At 43.9% G+C, this 17,581-nt stretch overlaps 1 protein-coding gene across 2 annotated transcripts in view; it reads left to right on the top strand.

The window, feature by feature from the left end:
* Window positions 1–14,152, top strand: part of Cers3 (ceramide synthase 3) — a 93,226-nt gene extending 79,074 nt beyond the window's left edge. For both annotated transcript variants that reach the window (XM_040730611.1, XM_040730617.1), the window contains exon 11: window positions 12,297–14,152. In XM_040730611.1, coding sequence (XP_040586545.1) covers window positions 12,297–12,455 — 159 coding nt within the window. In that variant the 3' untranslated portion in view covers window positions 12,456–14,152. The remainder of the gene's footprint in view (window positions 1–12,296) is intronic.
* The last annotated feature ends 3,429 nt before the right edge of the window (window positions 14,153–17,581 follow it).

Here is a 17,581-nt window from a genome sequence, read left to right as displayed (position 1 = left end):
ACACACACACATGACTTATTTATTTCATTTACATGTTTGAATTTTTTGCCTGCTTATATGTTTGTGCCCCATGTGCCTGGACAGGAGGAGGTCAGAGGGCATCAGATCCCCTGAAACTAGAATTATACACAGTTGTGAGTTGCCATATGGGTGTTAAGAATTGAACCTAGGACCTCTGTAAGAACAGCAAGTGCTATTAACTACTGAGCCATCTTTCCAGCTATTGCAATAAGTATTTTAACACCCCTTTCCTTCAAATTCCATATTTCTGGGTCTATTTGTGTTAACTGAATTTCTCTCTGGGTTTGTACCATATTCCCAAGCTTTCAAATTTTGCAAATTTTCTTATTCAAGACTTTTTAATTGTTGCATGCTTGATCCTTTTTTTAAAAATATTCCTTTAAGTGGAGTAGGATTTTGTTTTTGAAAGCAGCTAGATTGCTAACAATAGCTGTGGTCTTTTCAAGGCTTAGATGCTGAGTCCGGAAGCTTTAGTCTCTGACTGTTGGGTAGAGTCTTTGATATCCCGTAGATGCCCATGTCTCAGGAGTTCTCACTGTAGTCAATAAGAGGACAACACATCATCTGCCCTCCACAGCTCCAGAGGTTGCTTTGCCAAGTCCCAACTGCCCAGGCCTTCCTGGCCTCAAGCTGTTCCTCACCATCTGCACATACAGAACCAAAGAGACTTCACTGCACTCTGGGCAGCATGCTCTTCCCCCATACTGCTCCCATCTTCCTGTCCCTCTATTCGCCTTACAAAATTCTGCTTCCTAGCCTGTAATGAACTCCAACTTGGTTTCCTCAACTCACTGGCCCTCTGTGCAGTCGGTTTGAATTAATAATAAATGCAGGTCACCAATAATGTGTCAGTGTTGCATTAAGGACAGAAATCCAAGCACTTCCCCTTGGTATCATTTAACTAAGAAAGGAGCAATTTGAATTCTCTGCTTTGTTCTCCCTGTGTCTTCTGTCATCTGTTATGTGAATCTGAATCTGTGACTACTCGAATGCTTGATAGTCTTGAGAACTGTGTGTGTGTGTGTGTGTGTGTGTGTGTGTGTGTGTGTGCTCGTCTGTCTATCTGTCTGTCTGTCTGTCTGTCCCTACCAAAGGTGCTCCCTCTTTTATTGAACAGCCTAGGAAGCACTGCATAGAGAAGGAATGGGATACTTTATAGAAAGATTTAACAGAGTTTTTCAAGGGATTAAGTCACTGACTCCAACTGACCCATTAGCAAACACTATCAAACAATTCAAATGCTGCTTCAGTATTTTATAAGGCTGCTTTCTGCCTATCTGCTGTTTCCAGCAACATTCATGCACTACACACATACAAACACACATGCACTATAATTCTCAGCACCCACATGGCAGACAGCTTGCCACTCTAATTAGCTGCAGTTCCAGGGGATCTGATGCCCTCTGACCTCCTCCTGCATCAGGCACATGTACATGGTGCACAGACATACATACAGACAAAACACTCATACACATTGAGCCAGGGTCATGGAAGAGTACATACTATGTAGTATTATGATATTACAGCTATACATTAGCTTAGGTTGTAAAAGTTGATTACATGGGAAATCCAAGCCACATAAGGCTGGTTGTTACAATGTTCTCTTAAAGGGAGGTTAAACAAATAGATTGAGGACACAGTGGAATGGCAGTCTTGTCTTATGTGATCTCAAGTTGTGACCTCAAGGTATATTATTAACCCAGTCATGGGATCCAGCCAAAGTTCCAGTTTCTTTGAATGTCAGAGATCTTTTTATCATATGTATCACCATACCTCTAGGCTGTGGGCCCTTTGCTGTGCTTCACCTTAGAAACTGTGCCTAACAAGGTAAGGTGCTGTAGAACTCTCCTTCATTCCCTTTCCCAAGACTCAGTCTGAGCTGCTTTTGTGGACCGAATCTAAAAACCATTGTTTGACATGCCTGTCTAGCTTTTCTAGTTGTTTAAACTGGCGAGGCAATCGATCACTGGTCTCCTGCGACAGCCAGAGGCAGAAGTCACAGTGCTGTGTCTTCTAAGTAACAACTGGCTGTATACTCCCAGAGGCTGCATGTCTGCTTCCAGTGAAGTCTAATGGTTGGGTGGCTCCTTCTTTGTTCCTGATTTTTCCTTCTAGGGCAATATAACCAATAAGCAGAGATCACAGGCTACACATACATTTCATTATAGCGATGCTTAAAAGTAATAAGGAGAAAATGGTTTAGTACATAAAGTCCTTTGACCAGCTAGGGGCCCCATTACAAGCTGGCTAGACAGGCTAGATAATCCACACGCTCTGGACTCAATTTTGAGGCCCTATATCCATAATCAAATGAAAAGGGAAAGGGGAAGACACGTGATACCAGCTTCAGGTAGTCACATGTGAATGTGCGTATTTGCATCTGGCACATATAGTATGTATGAACACACATACATATATGCATGTAGGCCAATACATATACATGCAGAAAATTAAGAATGTAAGAAAATAATAAGAGGCAAATTAATTTTGATATGTTACATGTACAAGTACCTAGTTTTCCCCTTAAGCTCTACACCTCTATGACTGCTACATTCTTATAGTTTGAGGTATTCTGTAGAGTCCCAGCCTGGGATCTTCAGCCTCCCTTTATCTTTGGGGATGACTCTCCTACTGCTTCCCCTGGCCTGCACTTCTAGTCTGCTTGTGTCTGGGTCTTTTCTAGTTCCCATTCCCCACTGAGGGCTGTGGGAACATGTTGGGGTTGGTGGATTGACGAAGTGATTTTCTTCTTTTCAGCCATGTTCTCTGATTCCAGAAAATGGCTGTGGTGCTTCTGTAGTTGTTTTAAGAGAATTGGGGGCAGGGCAGCTGTAATGAGAGTATCACCATTGTTCTTCAGTTCCAGAAGGCCTCAAGTAAATCAACTTCTGTGCTAGAACTGCTGCTAATGACAAATATCTTACTACCTGCCTTGAAAGCAATGTTCCAGATGTATTAGATTTCACCAGCATAAAACCACCCTCAGTCACGGCCATGGTGCCCTACACCAATCCAACCCTGTTTCTTCAGGCAAATGGTGATTGCCACGCCTCCTAAGGTATGCTGTGGAGCTGTCCCTTGCCTGCCTGATAACCCTCCATTTTATACAGAGCCTGAGATCTAATCTAACTCAAAACCAGGCAGACCATTGGCTGCTTTCTGATGACTCTACTGCCAACACTGCCCATGAATGTATTCATGTTGTCAGTGTATACTGAGCCAGAAATGGATTGAGGGCTCCCGTGTTTCACAGTCCAGCCACATTGCCTGCTTGTGAGTTGTGTGGTATTGGCCACTTGGAAGTTAATGAACTTCTTCTGGTAAGCTCTGTTTTGCTTAATCAAGTTATTGTTTAAGCCTTTTATTCAAAAATAGGAAAGTGTGACATTTGTGACAAGAGGCCCAAATAGACATCTGCGAGGCTCTTTCAAGGAAGTCGAGGCAGCTTTTAGAGAAGTTATTATCATTTCACCTGCTCTGCCATCAATCAGTCAGTCAGTTAACCCTCTTACATTTTTTCTTGAAGAACTGAAACCATATCTCAGGGATTCATGCATCCTGGACAGGTGCTCTACTATATTGAGCTACAGCCCCAGCCCCGATATGTTGTATTCATGTTTTTTATGTATTCATATTTAAGAACAACACAGAATAAGGTATACTGCTCATACCATGAAGACTCTAGAATTTCAGATTAACTGGCTATGTGGACCACAGTGCCCTAGGATGGACTGCTAGACTTTGACAAAAGAATGCTTACAGCCAGGCCCCAAACCAGGCCAATTAAATCAACAAGACATATGAGGTAAGACCCAGACCCTGGAATCCCCTTCAGTCTCCTCCCTCAATGAGAGTGTCTCTAGCTTACATCCCAGGTGAGATCCACAAGATTGAATAGCAAGAATACTGGTGTCTCCTCCATCATGGAGAGGTGCCCATGGATGTCCTTCCATTTCCTGGGTCTCCTTCCTAAAATCAGACCTATGGGTACATCAGACCTCTGTGACTCAGCTTCAACAGCTCCTAAGTCTGGATGTTTGAACAAAAGCAGGACTTTCTTGTTCCAGAGTTTTCTACTAACAACAATAACAACCAAATGCTCTAACTGCAGGCAGCCTGAGCACATAAAAGAGAAGCAGAAATGTAAAAAAGGAGTTTTCCTGGACACTGAAATGTGTGATTCATTTTAGAACATGATTATTTTTATTGTTTCTTTTTGAGACAGTCTCACCCTGCAGCCCAAGCCAGCCTTGAATTCACTCTATAGCCAAAGCTACCCTTGAACACCCGATGTGGCCCAGAGTGGCTGCAAAAACTGTGATCCTCCTGCCTCAGCTTACTGAGTTCTGGGATTAACAGTGTGAGTCACTATGACTAGCTTATTAAATTCTTTTTAGAACCATTTATTACACAAAGTGAAGCATACTTACAATTTTATATTGCTTTTGTGGACTGGATTGTTAATAAGTGTAGGAACTAAGGAAATCAAGATAATTTGAAATCATAGAAACTCAAAAGGGTTCAGGTGTCTCTTGGCTTCAACATTTTCTTTCCAAAGGGAAAAACAATCTAGAGAGGGTTTGTGGCTTAGCATAGACCATCAATCTTGTTACTGCCTGAAGACTGTTAGGAACACAGCACCCCAGGGCTCACTAGTAACCTCGTGGCTGAGCATCTATGGAGCTTCATTGGTCTAGAAAATTCCACATCACCAAAGAGAAAATGTCCATTTGTAGCCAGGGTTGAAAGAACATGATTTAAATTTAGTGGAGTGCCAGCAAGGAGAAATAGAAAAATAAAAAATGCAACGGTCTCTTTTTCCTGTGACCTTGTCGACTTGGATAATGAGAATTAATATAAAAAAAAGGGAGGTATTTTGCTAGTAGCTTGGAATATTGAGCTCTTTGACTGAATCTGTTTCTTTTTTTTTCATACAGTGTAAGCTAAGCATTTGCTTTTAAAATAGCATAAAATGCTTATTATAGTGTTCTTTGTTTCACTGCCAAGTGCGGATAGAGACGTGGAGTCATTCACAAAGCAGTGGGGCACTATGAGTCATTCCCAGCCTCCCGGGCTCCTGACATTACTGCAAAGCCACAGATTCCCAAGCACCGAGTTTAGTTACAGCGCTTCAAAAGCACAGTTATGATTTTATTGCATCCGTGGCTGCAGATGTCAAGCCCTGAGAGTGAGGAAGCCCTGCAGGCAGAGGTGACTCATTTGCTGGAAGTGATCATTTTATCTGTTGCATTAATATTATGTGGATTGCTTTGTTGTTGTTTTCTCATTGTCGTTTGTTTGGCTTGGTTTTCATATATATAGAAACACATATACCACTCTTCATTGCCACTCCTGCTTAAACTCGCGGTTGAGCTTGTTGGGTCTCACGCAGAGTCATTCACACTTGAGCTGGCTGCTCTCACTTGCCTTGCCATGCACACCCTTTGCTGTCTGCAGCGAGTACAGGATCCAGATGTTTGCTACACAGCTTCTTGTCACCAAGTCTAGCTGGTGCATTTATAAGGGAGTTTTCCTCCTCGAAGAAAATGGACCAAGGTTTATTCTTGCTGGAACAGCTTCATTCAGCCTTGTAGGCAGAGCCTAAGGCAGTATCTCCCAACCTTCATCCTTGGTACCTGAAAATAATGTGTATCTGGCACACTGGGGTAAACTGAAGTGGGACATAGTCACCCAAAGCAGGAAGAAACGAACACAGCAACTCTAGGTGCCCAGAGGACTAGGGACCAGGGGCCCAATGACTCAGCATCCCTTCTACCCCTTCCATGGCTCCTGGGTTGGGAGTTTCAAATAATGGCCAGACATGAGATTTCAGAATTTTCCTTATTCAGAAATCTTGCCAACAATAGCAGCCTTGCTCCTCTGAGACTGGGAAAGTGACACTGTCCAGCAGGAAGTGTCTGTCACAAGTCCAGCTTTGCAGATCAGTAGGTATCAAGGGACCTAAACATGTTTAGCTGACTGCTGTACCACTCAGTCCAAGGCTACAAGCCAGTTCTGATGCTGGAACCTGGCCATAGAGATTTGATAGAGGTTGGAAGTAGCTGAGACCATTCCTGGAAAGCTGATGATTGCAGGCCCTGTATCAGAGTGCCCAGCTGAGTGCAGCAGACTGGAGAACAAAGTCTCCCTTAAGAGGATTTTGGGGAATTTGCTATGTGCCGATGAGTGAGGGGTAGTACCATTTACTGAACTATGGAAGACCAGATGAGAACACAAAAACCTGATGAGGTTGTTGGGCAGCTGAGAGACTGGCTAGCTTGAATATTTGAGTTTGAAGCCCAGAAGAATGGTCCCTATTTTGGATATGAATTTCTAAGTCACCTATGTTTAAATGGAGCTCCAGTTTTGCTGGGTTATAGATTCATTTCTTCACTTTCTCACTCACTGAATAAATAACTGAATGCCTGCTGTGGATGTGATGAAATCATTGAGGAGAAAATAGCAAAGAAAGATAGGGCAGGTCGTTCCACTATATTCAGACTCTTTTGTCCCCTCCCCTCTTCCTCTGAAGAGGTGTGCGCTCTTGAGGCCAGTGTGTTTCCGCCTGTATTTTTGTATTGTGACTATACAGGCACATACATTGTGTTTTTACTTTCCATAAGTGTTATCTAACATACAGAATGCTGTGCCTGTCCTTTTCTGTCTACTCATTATTCATATTGCTGTGCTTCCTGGCGGGCATGGCTGTAGACATCTCAACTGGAGTTGCCAGGCAGATTTACTGGATGTCGCTAAAGGGTGCTTCAAGACTCCTGTATAAGATTTCTTCTTCCTTGAATTCTCTTCAACTTGGTTTTTTTCCCCAAACTTTTCCATAATTGCCAGTTTGATGAAGTGAGGCTTCAAACTCTTGTGTCGATTGCATTCCCCCGATGAGCGCCTTGTGCAGTTTGTCAGTCTGTGGTGCTGTGCCTTCTTCAACCGGCCTGCTAGCACCCTCTGCTTTCCTGTCAGGGTTAACTTTTTATTTTCAATTGTACATGTGGATTCTGTGGATTCTTTGAAATCTTGAATACTAATATTTGAAACAAACTGAAACATTTGAATTTTAAAACAAAAATTCTGGGTTTCATCCTGTGTGCTGAGACACTTTCCTGTCCTAAGTCCCAGGAGGTTTGATCTTTTTGTTCAAAACAATCCTGCATATTGCTGCCCAGGTAGGGATGAGGAGCTTTCAGTATAGAACCCAAAACTGTTTCCATAGGAGTCACAGTATGACCATTTAGAGAAGACTGCAATTCTGAGAATTAATCTTGATGACCACCAGAGGCATGCATTTTCATATATTTTAGGTAATCTAAAGGGTGAGACAGAAACTCTGTGCCTTCTGTTTGGTTAGTTTGGGAAGAAAGAAGGGAGACAGAGAAGAAAGAGGGGGAAGTGAGAAAGAGAGAGAGGGGGAGAGAGAGAGAGAGAGAGAGAGAGAGAGAGAGAGAGAGAGAGAGAGAGAGAGAGAGAGAGAGAGAGAGAGAGAGAGAGAGAACCAAAAGCATCCTAGTATGCTCTGGGCTGTGCTGTCCCCATGCTGTGTCACTAGCACCAGGAAGGGCCTGAAATCCTCAGGTTTTATCATCTTTGGAAACTGAAGACACTATTCAGAGTCTGTCAAGTCCTAAAACTAATCTTTGAAGCTCACTGGCAAAAAGCTCTAAGTCTAAGTAAAATAAAAGAACTGCTTCAGGAATTAGCAATAAATCAAATAACGGATTATAATTTAATAGTTCAATAATTAAATTATAGCTAAATGAAATTTTATATTATAACTTCATTAGATTTTGTTAATAATTTAGGAAAATAAAGGTCTCCTACTTTACATCAGTGAGCTGGGGCAGTATAATAAAAGAAACTTTTGTCTCTGCCACTGAACCTGAAGAAAAAGAAACTTGTATATATGGACCAGCACAAAAGCTGCCTGGTTTTCCCCCTTCTGCAAATAAATGGAATTGTTGGTTCCAAGATTGCAAGGCAAGCATTGATATTCAAGGCACACAGTTAGTATTTTAGAACACTGATATTTACCACATGTGTACACTCCTGGAACCACCTAGAAAAAAGTATTTGGATTTGTATTCCTATTAGGCATTTTAGTTGCTGGAAAGATTTGCAGTTGTGGTTTCTTTCCTAGAATACAGACTGTGGTCCTTATCTTAAGCTTTTCAAACTCGAGCTAATTGGAGAAGTTTCATTTTTCTAGCATTCCTTAGCCAATGTCCCTTCAAATGGTACCCCATGAATCATGAATATGCTGTAAAGTCTGTTCCTAAATCATCTTGAACATTTGTGTGTGCATGTGCGTGTGTGTGTGTGTGTGTGTGTGTGTGTGTGTGTGTGTGTGTGTGCCACACAGCATATATGTGGAGGTTGGAGAAAACTGCAGGTGTCCACCTTTACCTTCCACCTTGTTTGAGACAAGGTCTCTCATAATTACCCACCACTGCATAAGCCAGGCTGACTGGCACAAGATTCTTAGGACTCTCCTGTCGCCACTTTGTCATAGGAACACAGAGGTAACTAGTTAGCTTCTGCCACTGGCTTTGTGCAGGGTTTGGAGATCCAAACTCAGATCATGAGGCTTATTCAGCAAGTGCTTTAACCACTGAGACATCTTCCAGCCCTTGAACATTTTTTTCAGTGTTTGTCGTCTGTCTTATTATGCAGCCATGGCTGACCTGGAACTTGCTCTGTCGACCAGACTGGCCTTGAATTCATGGAGACCCACCTGCCTCCTGCTCCTGAGTGCTAGCATGCTCCACCATACCTAATGAATACCCATTTTAACTGAAATATAATGAACATGTCAGTAGTTGTCTAACCTAATAAAAATCATTTATTAGGGATGATTTTCACTATTTTTTTTTGCCTAAAAGCCAACACTGATGGTACCAAGGGCAAGGTCAGAATGGGAGTGAGGAGGGCCGAGGAGGCAGTCGGTAGGGAGGAAAGGCAGGCTGCCTCAGAGTTGGGCACAGGCCTCCTGGGACCATTTGCTCTCCCAGTACTTACACCACCCGGCTTCGTCCAGCAGGGGACTGTAGAGCACTGTGCTTATGCCCTGTCTGGCTCCAAGCTGTGTGTGGTGGCTTTGTTAATCTCTTCCTTGCCCCAGCCCGTACACTCACCATCATTAATCCTGTCTATTAAAGCAAACAGTATGGTTCCTATGCCCAGTGACCGTGATGGGGAATCTTACTATTCATACTAACTGCTCTGTCCAGCCTGCCCCTTGGAAAGCACTTTAAGTGTCAGTACTGCTAGTTATATTAGAGATTATTACTATTTGAACAACACACTTCTCAATCTGTATTGTTACATCTCATATAGCACCCAAACACCTGCATATCAATCTAGCAGAGTTTTATCTGCAGGAAATGCACAGGACTCCTGTGTGGCCTCTGACTTACTGTTGAGACTCAGTGATTCTCAATTCTACCAGACACACAAGCCTTCACTAGTCTGCAGTTCAATCCTAGTCCATGTAATCCACCTCTAAACGTAGTTTCAAATAATAGCACAATGCCCCAGCTGTCATAAAAGCAAACTATGAAAGACACTTCCACCCCTTTGTGCATTGACATGTGCAATGTGCATGTGACATAACACAGCTGGCAGATGCTTGTGCCTTCGTCGTCACAAGCTTTCATGAATGGAAAGGCTGTAAATGAAGACTGACACGGACGTGTGTTTGGTGGTTTTGTCCTTACCATCCTGTTTTCAGGAACTGTGAGGCTCTGAACAAAACATAATATATTCTTTTGACTACATGCATCCTTGAATTTCTGGAACAATCAGTCTGTTCCTCCAGATCTGCAGATCTTGGAAACCATGAGGGAGATGGCTTGCCTTCCGTGGATTTTCTCCTTCTTCTGAGCTGAGTTTAGGGAAGACACTGGGGTGGCTAAGAGGTAACACCCAGCACAAGACTTTCCGAGTTCGTTTGTTTTACTAAGGTGTACAGTATTTTATTTTTCACACCAATACCTGACTGATAGAAGCTCCACCCTGTACCCCAGGAGCAGTGTCCTTCTGGGAGATTTCCTTGCAGGATTCCTGTAAGAAGCTAGAAGAGACACAAGCTCAGTTAAGAATTGGTGCTGAAGAAACTTTCTATACTACAAGAGGAGAAAGCAGTTCAATTCTCGGCAATAAAAATATCCTGAAAGCTAATGCCCAGTGATTAATACTTAGAAGAAAACATTATGTTTCCTTTCACTTTTATCTTTGTTTTTCTCTTTCATATATGAATATATTTTTAAGAAAGTCCATCCCTATTCCCCCTTTCAGTCTCTTCCTTTTTATCTCCCTCCCAAACTCATGTCCTCTGTCTGTCTGTCTGTCTATCTATCTGTGTCTGACTGTATATCTATCTACCTTCCCATCCATCCATCTATCCATCCACCCAATACATATCATCTATCATCTATCTGTCTACCTACCTACCTACCAAAGCCCACTGAGTCTATTAGTATTGCTTATATATACATGAGTGTTGGACTGTTCACTGTAGCATGGGCAAATTATCGAGGACCCGGCCCCTGAGGAAAACTGACATTTTCTTCCTTGGCAGTCACCTACTGCTTTTAGTTTCTCAATTAATTGTGGGGCCTTGGGAACCCAACTGCCCATCCATGCTGGAATATTGACTAGGCAGACCTTATGCCTATAACCACAGCTACCCAGAGCTTGTGAGTGCAATGCCTGTTGTGTCCAGAAGACTCGTCTCTCCCCGGATTCTTACAGTCTTCTATACCGTCTTCTATGATGGCTCCTGAGCCCTGGAGAGAGGAGATGTGATATAGATGTCCTGTTTGGGTATGAGCATTCCACAGTCACCTATTTCCTGCACTTTGATCATTTTGTGGTTTTCTGAGCTGACCTCCATTCACTGCAAAAAGGAACCTCTCTGATAAGGTGTGTGAGCTGGACTAATGTTTGGGTTTAAGGATAAATATTTAGAAGACAGTTGACTACTCTGTCAAACTTGGCAAGATGATAGTAGTGGGTTCTCCCCTTTGCCAAGTTTACAGTTGGCAAGCATGAGCTCCTTTTTGATGAGCACTTTTAAATCCAACCTGATAGCTGTTGTCCCCCACCCCAGACACTCAGGCCACTATTGTGCCAATGGGCACCTGGCACCTTGCCAGACGAACTGTTATGTAGTTCAGAGGGTTCACAGCTGGCAAGACTGTTGCCACCTTTCTCTCTCGGCAGCCTGCCTAGCACCTTGTGGCACTATGAAAGCTGGCCTTCCAGGCCAGCACTAGCCTGGGTTTTCCAAATCCTGTGATGGAAGTGGATACCCGCTGGTTCTGTGGACAACTGAGTATAACAGCAATAGTCTTCATTGTTCAGTCTGCTCCCCACCACCACCCCAGCCAATAATTCAAAGGGAAAGAGCCCATACCCAGCACTAGGATTTTGTTTAATATTTGCTTTCTAAAGAAAAAGATTTCATATATTATTAATAAAATGGACATTTTAAAATTACATTTATGTGGGGGGGATGCACCATGGTGGGCATATGTGAGTCGGAAAACTTGGAGTCAGTTCTCTCCTTCTATAATGTGGGGCCTGGCCCAGGTCTTCAGGCTGCTGAGCCACCTCACCAGCCTGAGCTTTTTCTGTTGGGTTTTAGTTCTCAGTTTGAATATGGATACAGACTTGTATAGCTATTACCATAATCAAACTTTCATTTTTAAAACATTTTTAAGATTTATTTTGCTATGAATGTTTGGCCTTCATGCATGTATGCATGTATGTGTTCTCTCTCTCCCTCCTTCTCTCCGTCCCTCCCTCCCTCCCTCTCTCTGTCTCTCTCTCTCTCTGTCTCTCTCTCTCTCTGTGTGTACGTGTGTGTGTGCATATGTGTGTGTGTGCGCGCGTGTGTGTGCATGTGTGTGTGTGTGTGTGTGTGTGTGTGAGGTGCCCACGGAGGCCAGAGGATAGCATCAGATCCCCTGGAACTGAAGTTACAGATGGCTGTGAGCTACCATGTGTGTGCTGGGACTTGAATCTGGAACTCTGCAAGAGTCACAGAACTCTAACCTACCAAGCCTGCTCTCCAGTCCCGAAGTTTTCAGTCTCTTAAGTGTGTCTGACTTGTGCTGTGGTGTGCCTCTGTGAATGTCGGACATGTGGGATTGGGCTCTTTAGCAGGAGGCAGCTGTCACACCTAGACCGACCTGTATGCGTGCACATTCATGACAACCTTCTCCTAAAAAAGCTGTCACTCACAGCCCATTCTTTGCTTTGCCTAGAACATTCAGGATGTGAGAAGTGATGATGAAGAAGAAGAGGAGGAAGAAGAGGAAGAAGAAGAAGACGAGGAGGGCACCAAAGGCAAAGGGACAGATTACCTGAAGAATGGCCTTGGGACCACCAAGCATCTCATTCCCAATGGTCAGCACAGCAGCTAGCTTGAAGCTCTGGACTCCCATGGCACAGTGTGCTGCCAGGCTATTGGGTAGCTTACTCCCCAACATACAGAGACCCCAGTTTGCCGTTTATTTTATTTTATTTAAATTGGGTCTCCTATGTTACCCAAGCTGGCCTCCAACTCAATCGTCCCGCCTTGTGATAAAATGTTCAAAAGTGGAATATCCACGGGTTTCCCCACAGTTAGACTCAGGCTGGCCGGGGAGGGGGGTCTGAGGTTTCTCCAGGCAGGTGTTAGTTTTTACTGTGTTCCCTCCTTATAGAATTTGAAGTCATTGACTTTTTCAGGAACTCATTTTGTCCGAATTTTCTCACCTTCCCACCTTGCCCTTGTTCAGGGTGGTTTGACAAGTGCCCAGGAAACCCACTTTATCCGGGTGTTCGGCCACAATAGCACCTCATCTTCCAAAATTGTGTTTGAAGAGGCAAGAGGGCAGCAGCAGAAACACAGGGGAGGACAGGCTTCCAGGCCTTATGGGCCACCTGGGGGCCTAGGCACTTGTCTCCATGGTGCCTCTTGTCTCCATGGTGCCTCTGCCCGCCTACTCTACTACCTCACAGGGTTGGAGTAAGGATCAAAGGAAATATTAGAAGTAGGGTGCCATATCTTCTGCAGGTGTCAGTGGCCCTTAGGACCCCAGCTTTGACAAAAGAGATAACCCTAGCTGATGTTGGTATGGAGTCCCCATGTTAAAAATGGTTCTTAGTGTGTAAGCTACCCAGAGATGCCCATGCACAGACATCTGCTTCCATTTGGATTGGTAACTGTATTGCTTAGATGACCCCAGAGCCCACCTGGCAGGGCCCTGGAGCGTTGCTGGGAAGCTGCCCTGTGCTGTTGGCCCTGCGCCCCTTCCTCAAGCTTGAAGAGATGCCATGGGCTGTGAAAGTTGCTTGGGGGCCTCTGGGGAGAGTGGGATCCAAGTGAGGTTGCTCACTGAGCCATACCATTCTGGAAGCCAGCCCCAGGGTGGCATGTGTGGAAGCGCCATACTCTGAAGGAATTCTTGGGAGCAGAAAGTGGAAGCCAGGCTCTAGTCTTGGTATCCAGCTCATTCTGACTGCTGAGCAGTGAGCACCCAGCAGGCTGCCAGGCGCCTTGAGTAGTGAGGGTCCTTGAGTAGCGAGGGTCCTGTGCGCACTAAGTGGTCTGAGAGTTTCAGTTTTTAATCTTAAAAGTGATGTGTTTTTAAAACCTTCTGGCTAAGCGAAAACAAGCAAACAGAAACTCTTCAGAATTCTGTTTCCAAAAAAAAGAAAGCTCTTGTTAAAGATTTGTAGGCAAAACAGAAAAACAAGTCTCAAGTTAATAATACGTGTGTGTTTTTTGGTTTTTTGGTTTTTTAAAATGTGTCCAGTTAACAAAGTATTTTCCCTTGATTTATTTTGGGTTTCTTTCACTGCAGAACCTTTTCTTGCTTACAGTGAAATATTCTTTATTGATATACCTTCAAACTTCTTTTTCTGCATTTGACTGTGGAAGGTAAAACTGATATGTTAATTTCATAGCTCAAAGCACTATATACTTCAAAAGAGGTAGAGGTACACTCTATTGCAGTATTGGGGGCTCCTGTGGTAACCCCCTTTCCTATAGCAAACAATGGTTCAGAACTGTTCAAGGTGACTTTGTCAACTTCTAAGCCACAGTGACTTACAATAAAATGAAAACGAACCCCCACTGCATGGTGACTGAGTAATTTTGGCCTCTGAGAGAGAAGTAAAGATCTATAGGCATAGTGTAAACAGAGGCACACCAGTCTTCTATGTGAGACAAGCTGCCGAGAAGGGAGCCGGTACAGACATTTATACTCCAGGCCTTGGGGGTCTGGATGGCAAAGCCCTGGCCTGACAGGGCAGAGGGCAGGCTTCTGTTGCATTTGCTTATCTAATCCAGGCATCTCAGACATGTGAAGACATGTGTTTACCATTGTGCCTTGTAAGACTGAGCTTCCTGGCTGAGACAGCCAGCCTTTCTGAGCCTGAAGGGACAGTCCCTAGGCGGTGTGCAGACATAGCACAAGTGTTAAGGAAACTGGGGAGATGGCTCAACAGGTAAGAGAAACTGCTGTATAAACATCAGGACCTGAGTTCAAATCCGCAGCAACCATGTAAAGAAAGGCTGGGGCATGGCTGTGTATGCCCGTAACTCCAATGCTGGGGTGGGGCAGAAATGAGGATTACTGGGACTTGCTGGCCACCAGTGGGTGGCTTCAGATTCGGTGAGAGACCCTGTTGCAAGGGAGTAAGACGGAGTGTGACCAAACAGGACACATAGTGCCTTCCATGTTTGCTTGCACATGCACATCACACACACACACACACACACACACGCACACGCGCGCACACACACACACACACACACACAGAAGACAGGTAGATCCTATAGGAATTTCTATGGTCGTGTTTTCCATGTCAGCCATCAAAAGCTGTAGGATGCTAATATGCTGTCCATCAGAATTGTCCAGGGAGCTTTAAAAATGACATTTAAACATTTGCTCGCTGCCTGCTACACTTTTTCTTGGTACTCCTGGGATAAGAAACAATTGACATTTCAGGAGAGTCCTGGGTCCTCTGAGAGGAATCCAGAGTCGCTGATTTTATTCCTGGGAACAGTTTCATGTGCTCAGAAATGCGGCAAGGCAACGGTGCAGAGAACTTAGTGACATAGGAAAGGAGAAAACCAGCAGGTGAAGCGAACGAACCTACACGGGCAGCCTTGATGGTGGATTTCAACAGGAATTTATCAGTAAATACCAAGGTAGAAAGCTCCAGATTAGAGTTTTTAGACTACAGATTGCTTATTTCATTTCATTTATTACATTTCAATGACATATTGCTTAGGAGACATGCAGTGGAAATATTGGGGAAAAAGAAATGTTGAAAGCCAGGCCTGCTCACGGAGGTCTGTAATCCCTGATCGTTGGGGGTCTAGGCAGGAAGAATACAAACTCAAGTCTGCATGGGGACAGAGTGAGTTCAAGGCCAGCCTGTCTTAAAGTAAAACAGGATTGGGAAACATAGATCAGTTAGTTAGGGCACTTACTTGCATGAAGCCCTATGTTCTATTAGTGTCACACACATACACACACACACACATACACACACACACACACACACACACACACACACACACACACACACACACCAAGTCAAGAATTGAGACAGAGAATAAATGATATGGATCCGCCAAGATAATACTTAAAGCTTACCTTATAGTAGTTGCTAAATATATGAAGAACATTGTCACAGAATTAAAAGGAGTAAGAAACAAATTCATAACCACAGATGGCTGACTTGAGTACCTCTCTCAGTGTCTGATAGAACAGATGAAAACCATTAAGAATGGAAGATTTGAACAATGTAATTAATAAAAGTCACCTGCCACACATGGGATACCCCACTCAAAAATTGCAGAGTACAGATTCTTTTCAAGTACACAGTGAACACTACCAAAATTGACCATGTAATGGGCCATAAACCAAATCCCCAAACATTTCAAAAGCCTAGAGTCATGGTGTATAATCAGTGATCTCTATGAAATTAAACTGGAAACCTGTAACACAGAGATAAACAGATAAAATCTCCACATATTTTAGCCTAAGTAACACACATCTAACTAACCAAAAGAATAAAGGGGACACAGTTTTGTTTAGAGATATTGGCAAACTTGTCCTAAAACTGATTTGGAAAAGCATGTCCCTTAGAATAGCTCTGAGTCCCTCTGGAGCAGTGCTAGAGTGTTGTCCCAGCTGCCTCCCTATAACCTGTTGCTTTTGTTTATTTTGTTTATTTCTTAAATTAAATTTGTTCTTTGGCAATTCCAGGCATGCATATAATGCATTCTAATTACCCTGGATAGCCCCATTTAAGCTCCACCCCCACCCCATTCCTCCCTACAAATCACTCATTGATGGCTCTTTGTTTTGTTTACATGGCTCACTGAGTTTTACCAGGGCTGTCTCTGTGTCTGTGCGTTTGAAACTGTCCAGTTAAGCCTACTGGGCTCACCAGCAGAACACAGCTAAGGACAATGACTCTTGCCTTTACCTGATTCAGTAGCCGGCAGTTCAGCGAGGAGGTATTCTCCTGAATTTATCAGTAGCCAATAGTTCACCAAGGAGGGATAGGGCTCCATGAGCCCTTCTCCCACCCTCTGCTCTCCTGTCCTCATGCTCTTACATTCCTTGTGACCCCCCCCACCTTCCTCCATGCTCCCTGAGTCTTAGAGGGAATAGTGTGTCCTGTTAAGAGCTGAACACACACCAGACACTTGTTCTCAGCACCTCAAACAGCCATTAATTAAGTTGGTAAACTACAGAGAGAGCTTTCTCTGATTCAGTCTGAGTAGTCTTTGTCTATGGGTATAAAACAAGAATGTTCAGAAGGCAGTTTCGTCAATTTATCAAAAGAATAGTAGTAAGTTACTCCCTAGGGCCCATGACACCCCAAAGCATTGATTTTTTGGGGGTGCGACCGCCTGTGGAGTGGACCTCGGATCCAGAGAGAAGCTTGTTCCCCATTGCTAAAAGCCTCCAGCCAAGTTGCTAGTAAAACCTTCCACCAGGTGGCTCTTGAGCTCCTGTTAAGGAAGAGAGAGGAGAGGAGCAGGGGGATGGCAAACACAGGACACAATCACAGATTTTGTCTTCAGTGCCCGGCAATTGCAGTGGGATTTGGCACAAAAGCCCTGAGGTCTTTGACCAACATAACTTTAGACTGGATGTACCTCGAATGTCCTATTCCCCACTGCAATGGGTAGAAAGATCTCCCAAGGTGGTTCCAAATGGGATCAGTGGCAGGTGTCGGCTTCTGTGACAAGTCTTTCCCAAGGACTTGGTCTCTGTAAAGCAGTGACATTTTACTAAAGGGACACCGTGATTGACACAACTCTGTGTACCACATCCCGTGGTAGTACCTGCTGGAACAGGCATGAAGCCAAGTGCTATGGAGTCAACATTGCCTGTGTGGCATTGACATGGAGCAGACATGCATCACACCCAGGCTTGTGCTTAAGCTTTCTTTATGCCTGCTGTAGTGGGAAAAAAGGAAAAGCATCCAAAGTGTTCACAGTGCTACTCTAGGATATAAACCAGATCCCAGAAGCCCA

This window comes from Mesocricetus auratus, unplaced genomic scaffold (genome assembly GCF_017639785.1).
Source record: "Mesocricetus auratus isolate SY011 unplaced genomic scaffold, BCM_Maur_2.0 Super-Scaffold_4256, whole genome shotgun sequence".
NCBI classification, from domain to species: Eukaryota; Metazoa; Chordata; class Mammalia; order Rodentia; family Cricetidae; genus Mesocricetus; species Mesocricetus auratus.
The sequence above is the reverse complement of the archived record's forward strand: the minus strand, read 5'-3'. Positions and strand labels throughout refer to the sequence as shown.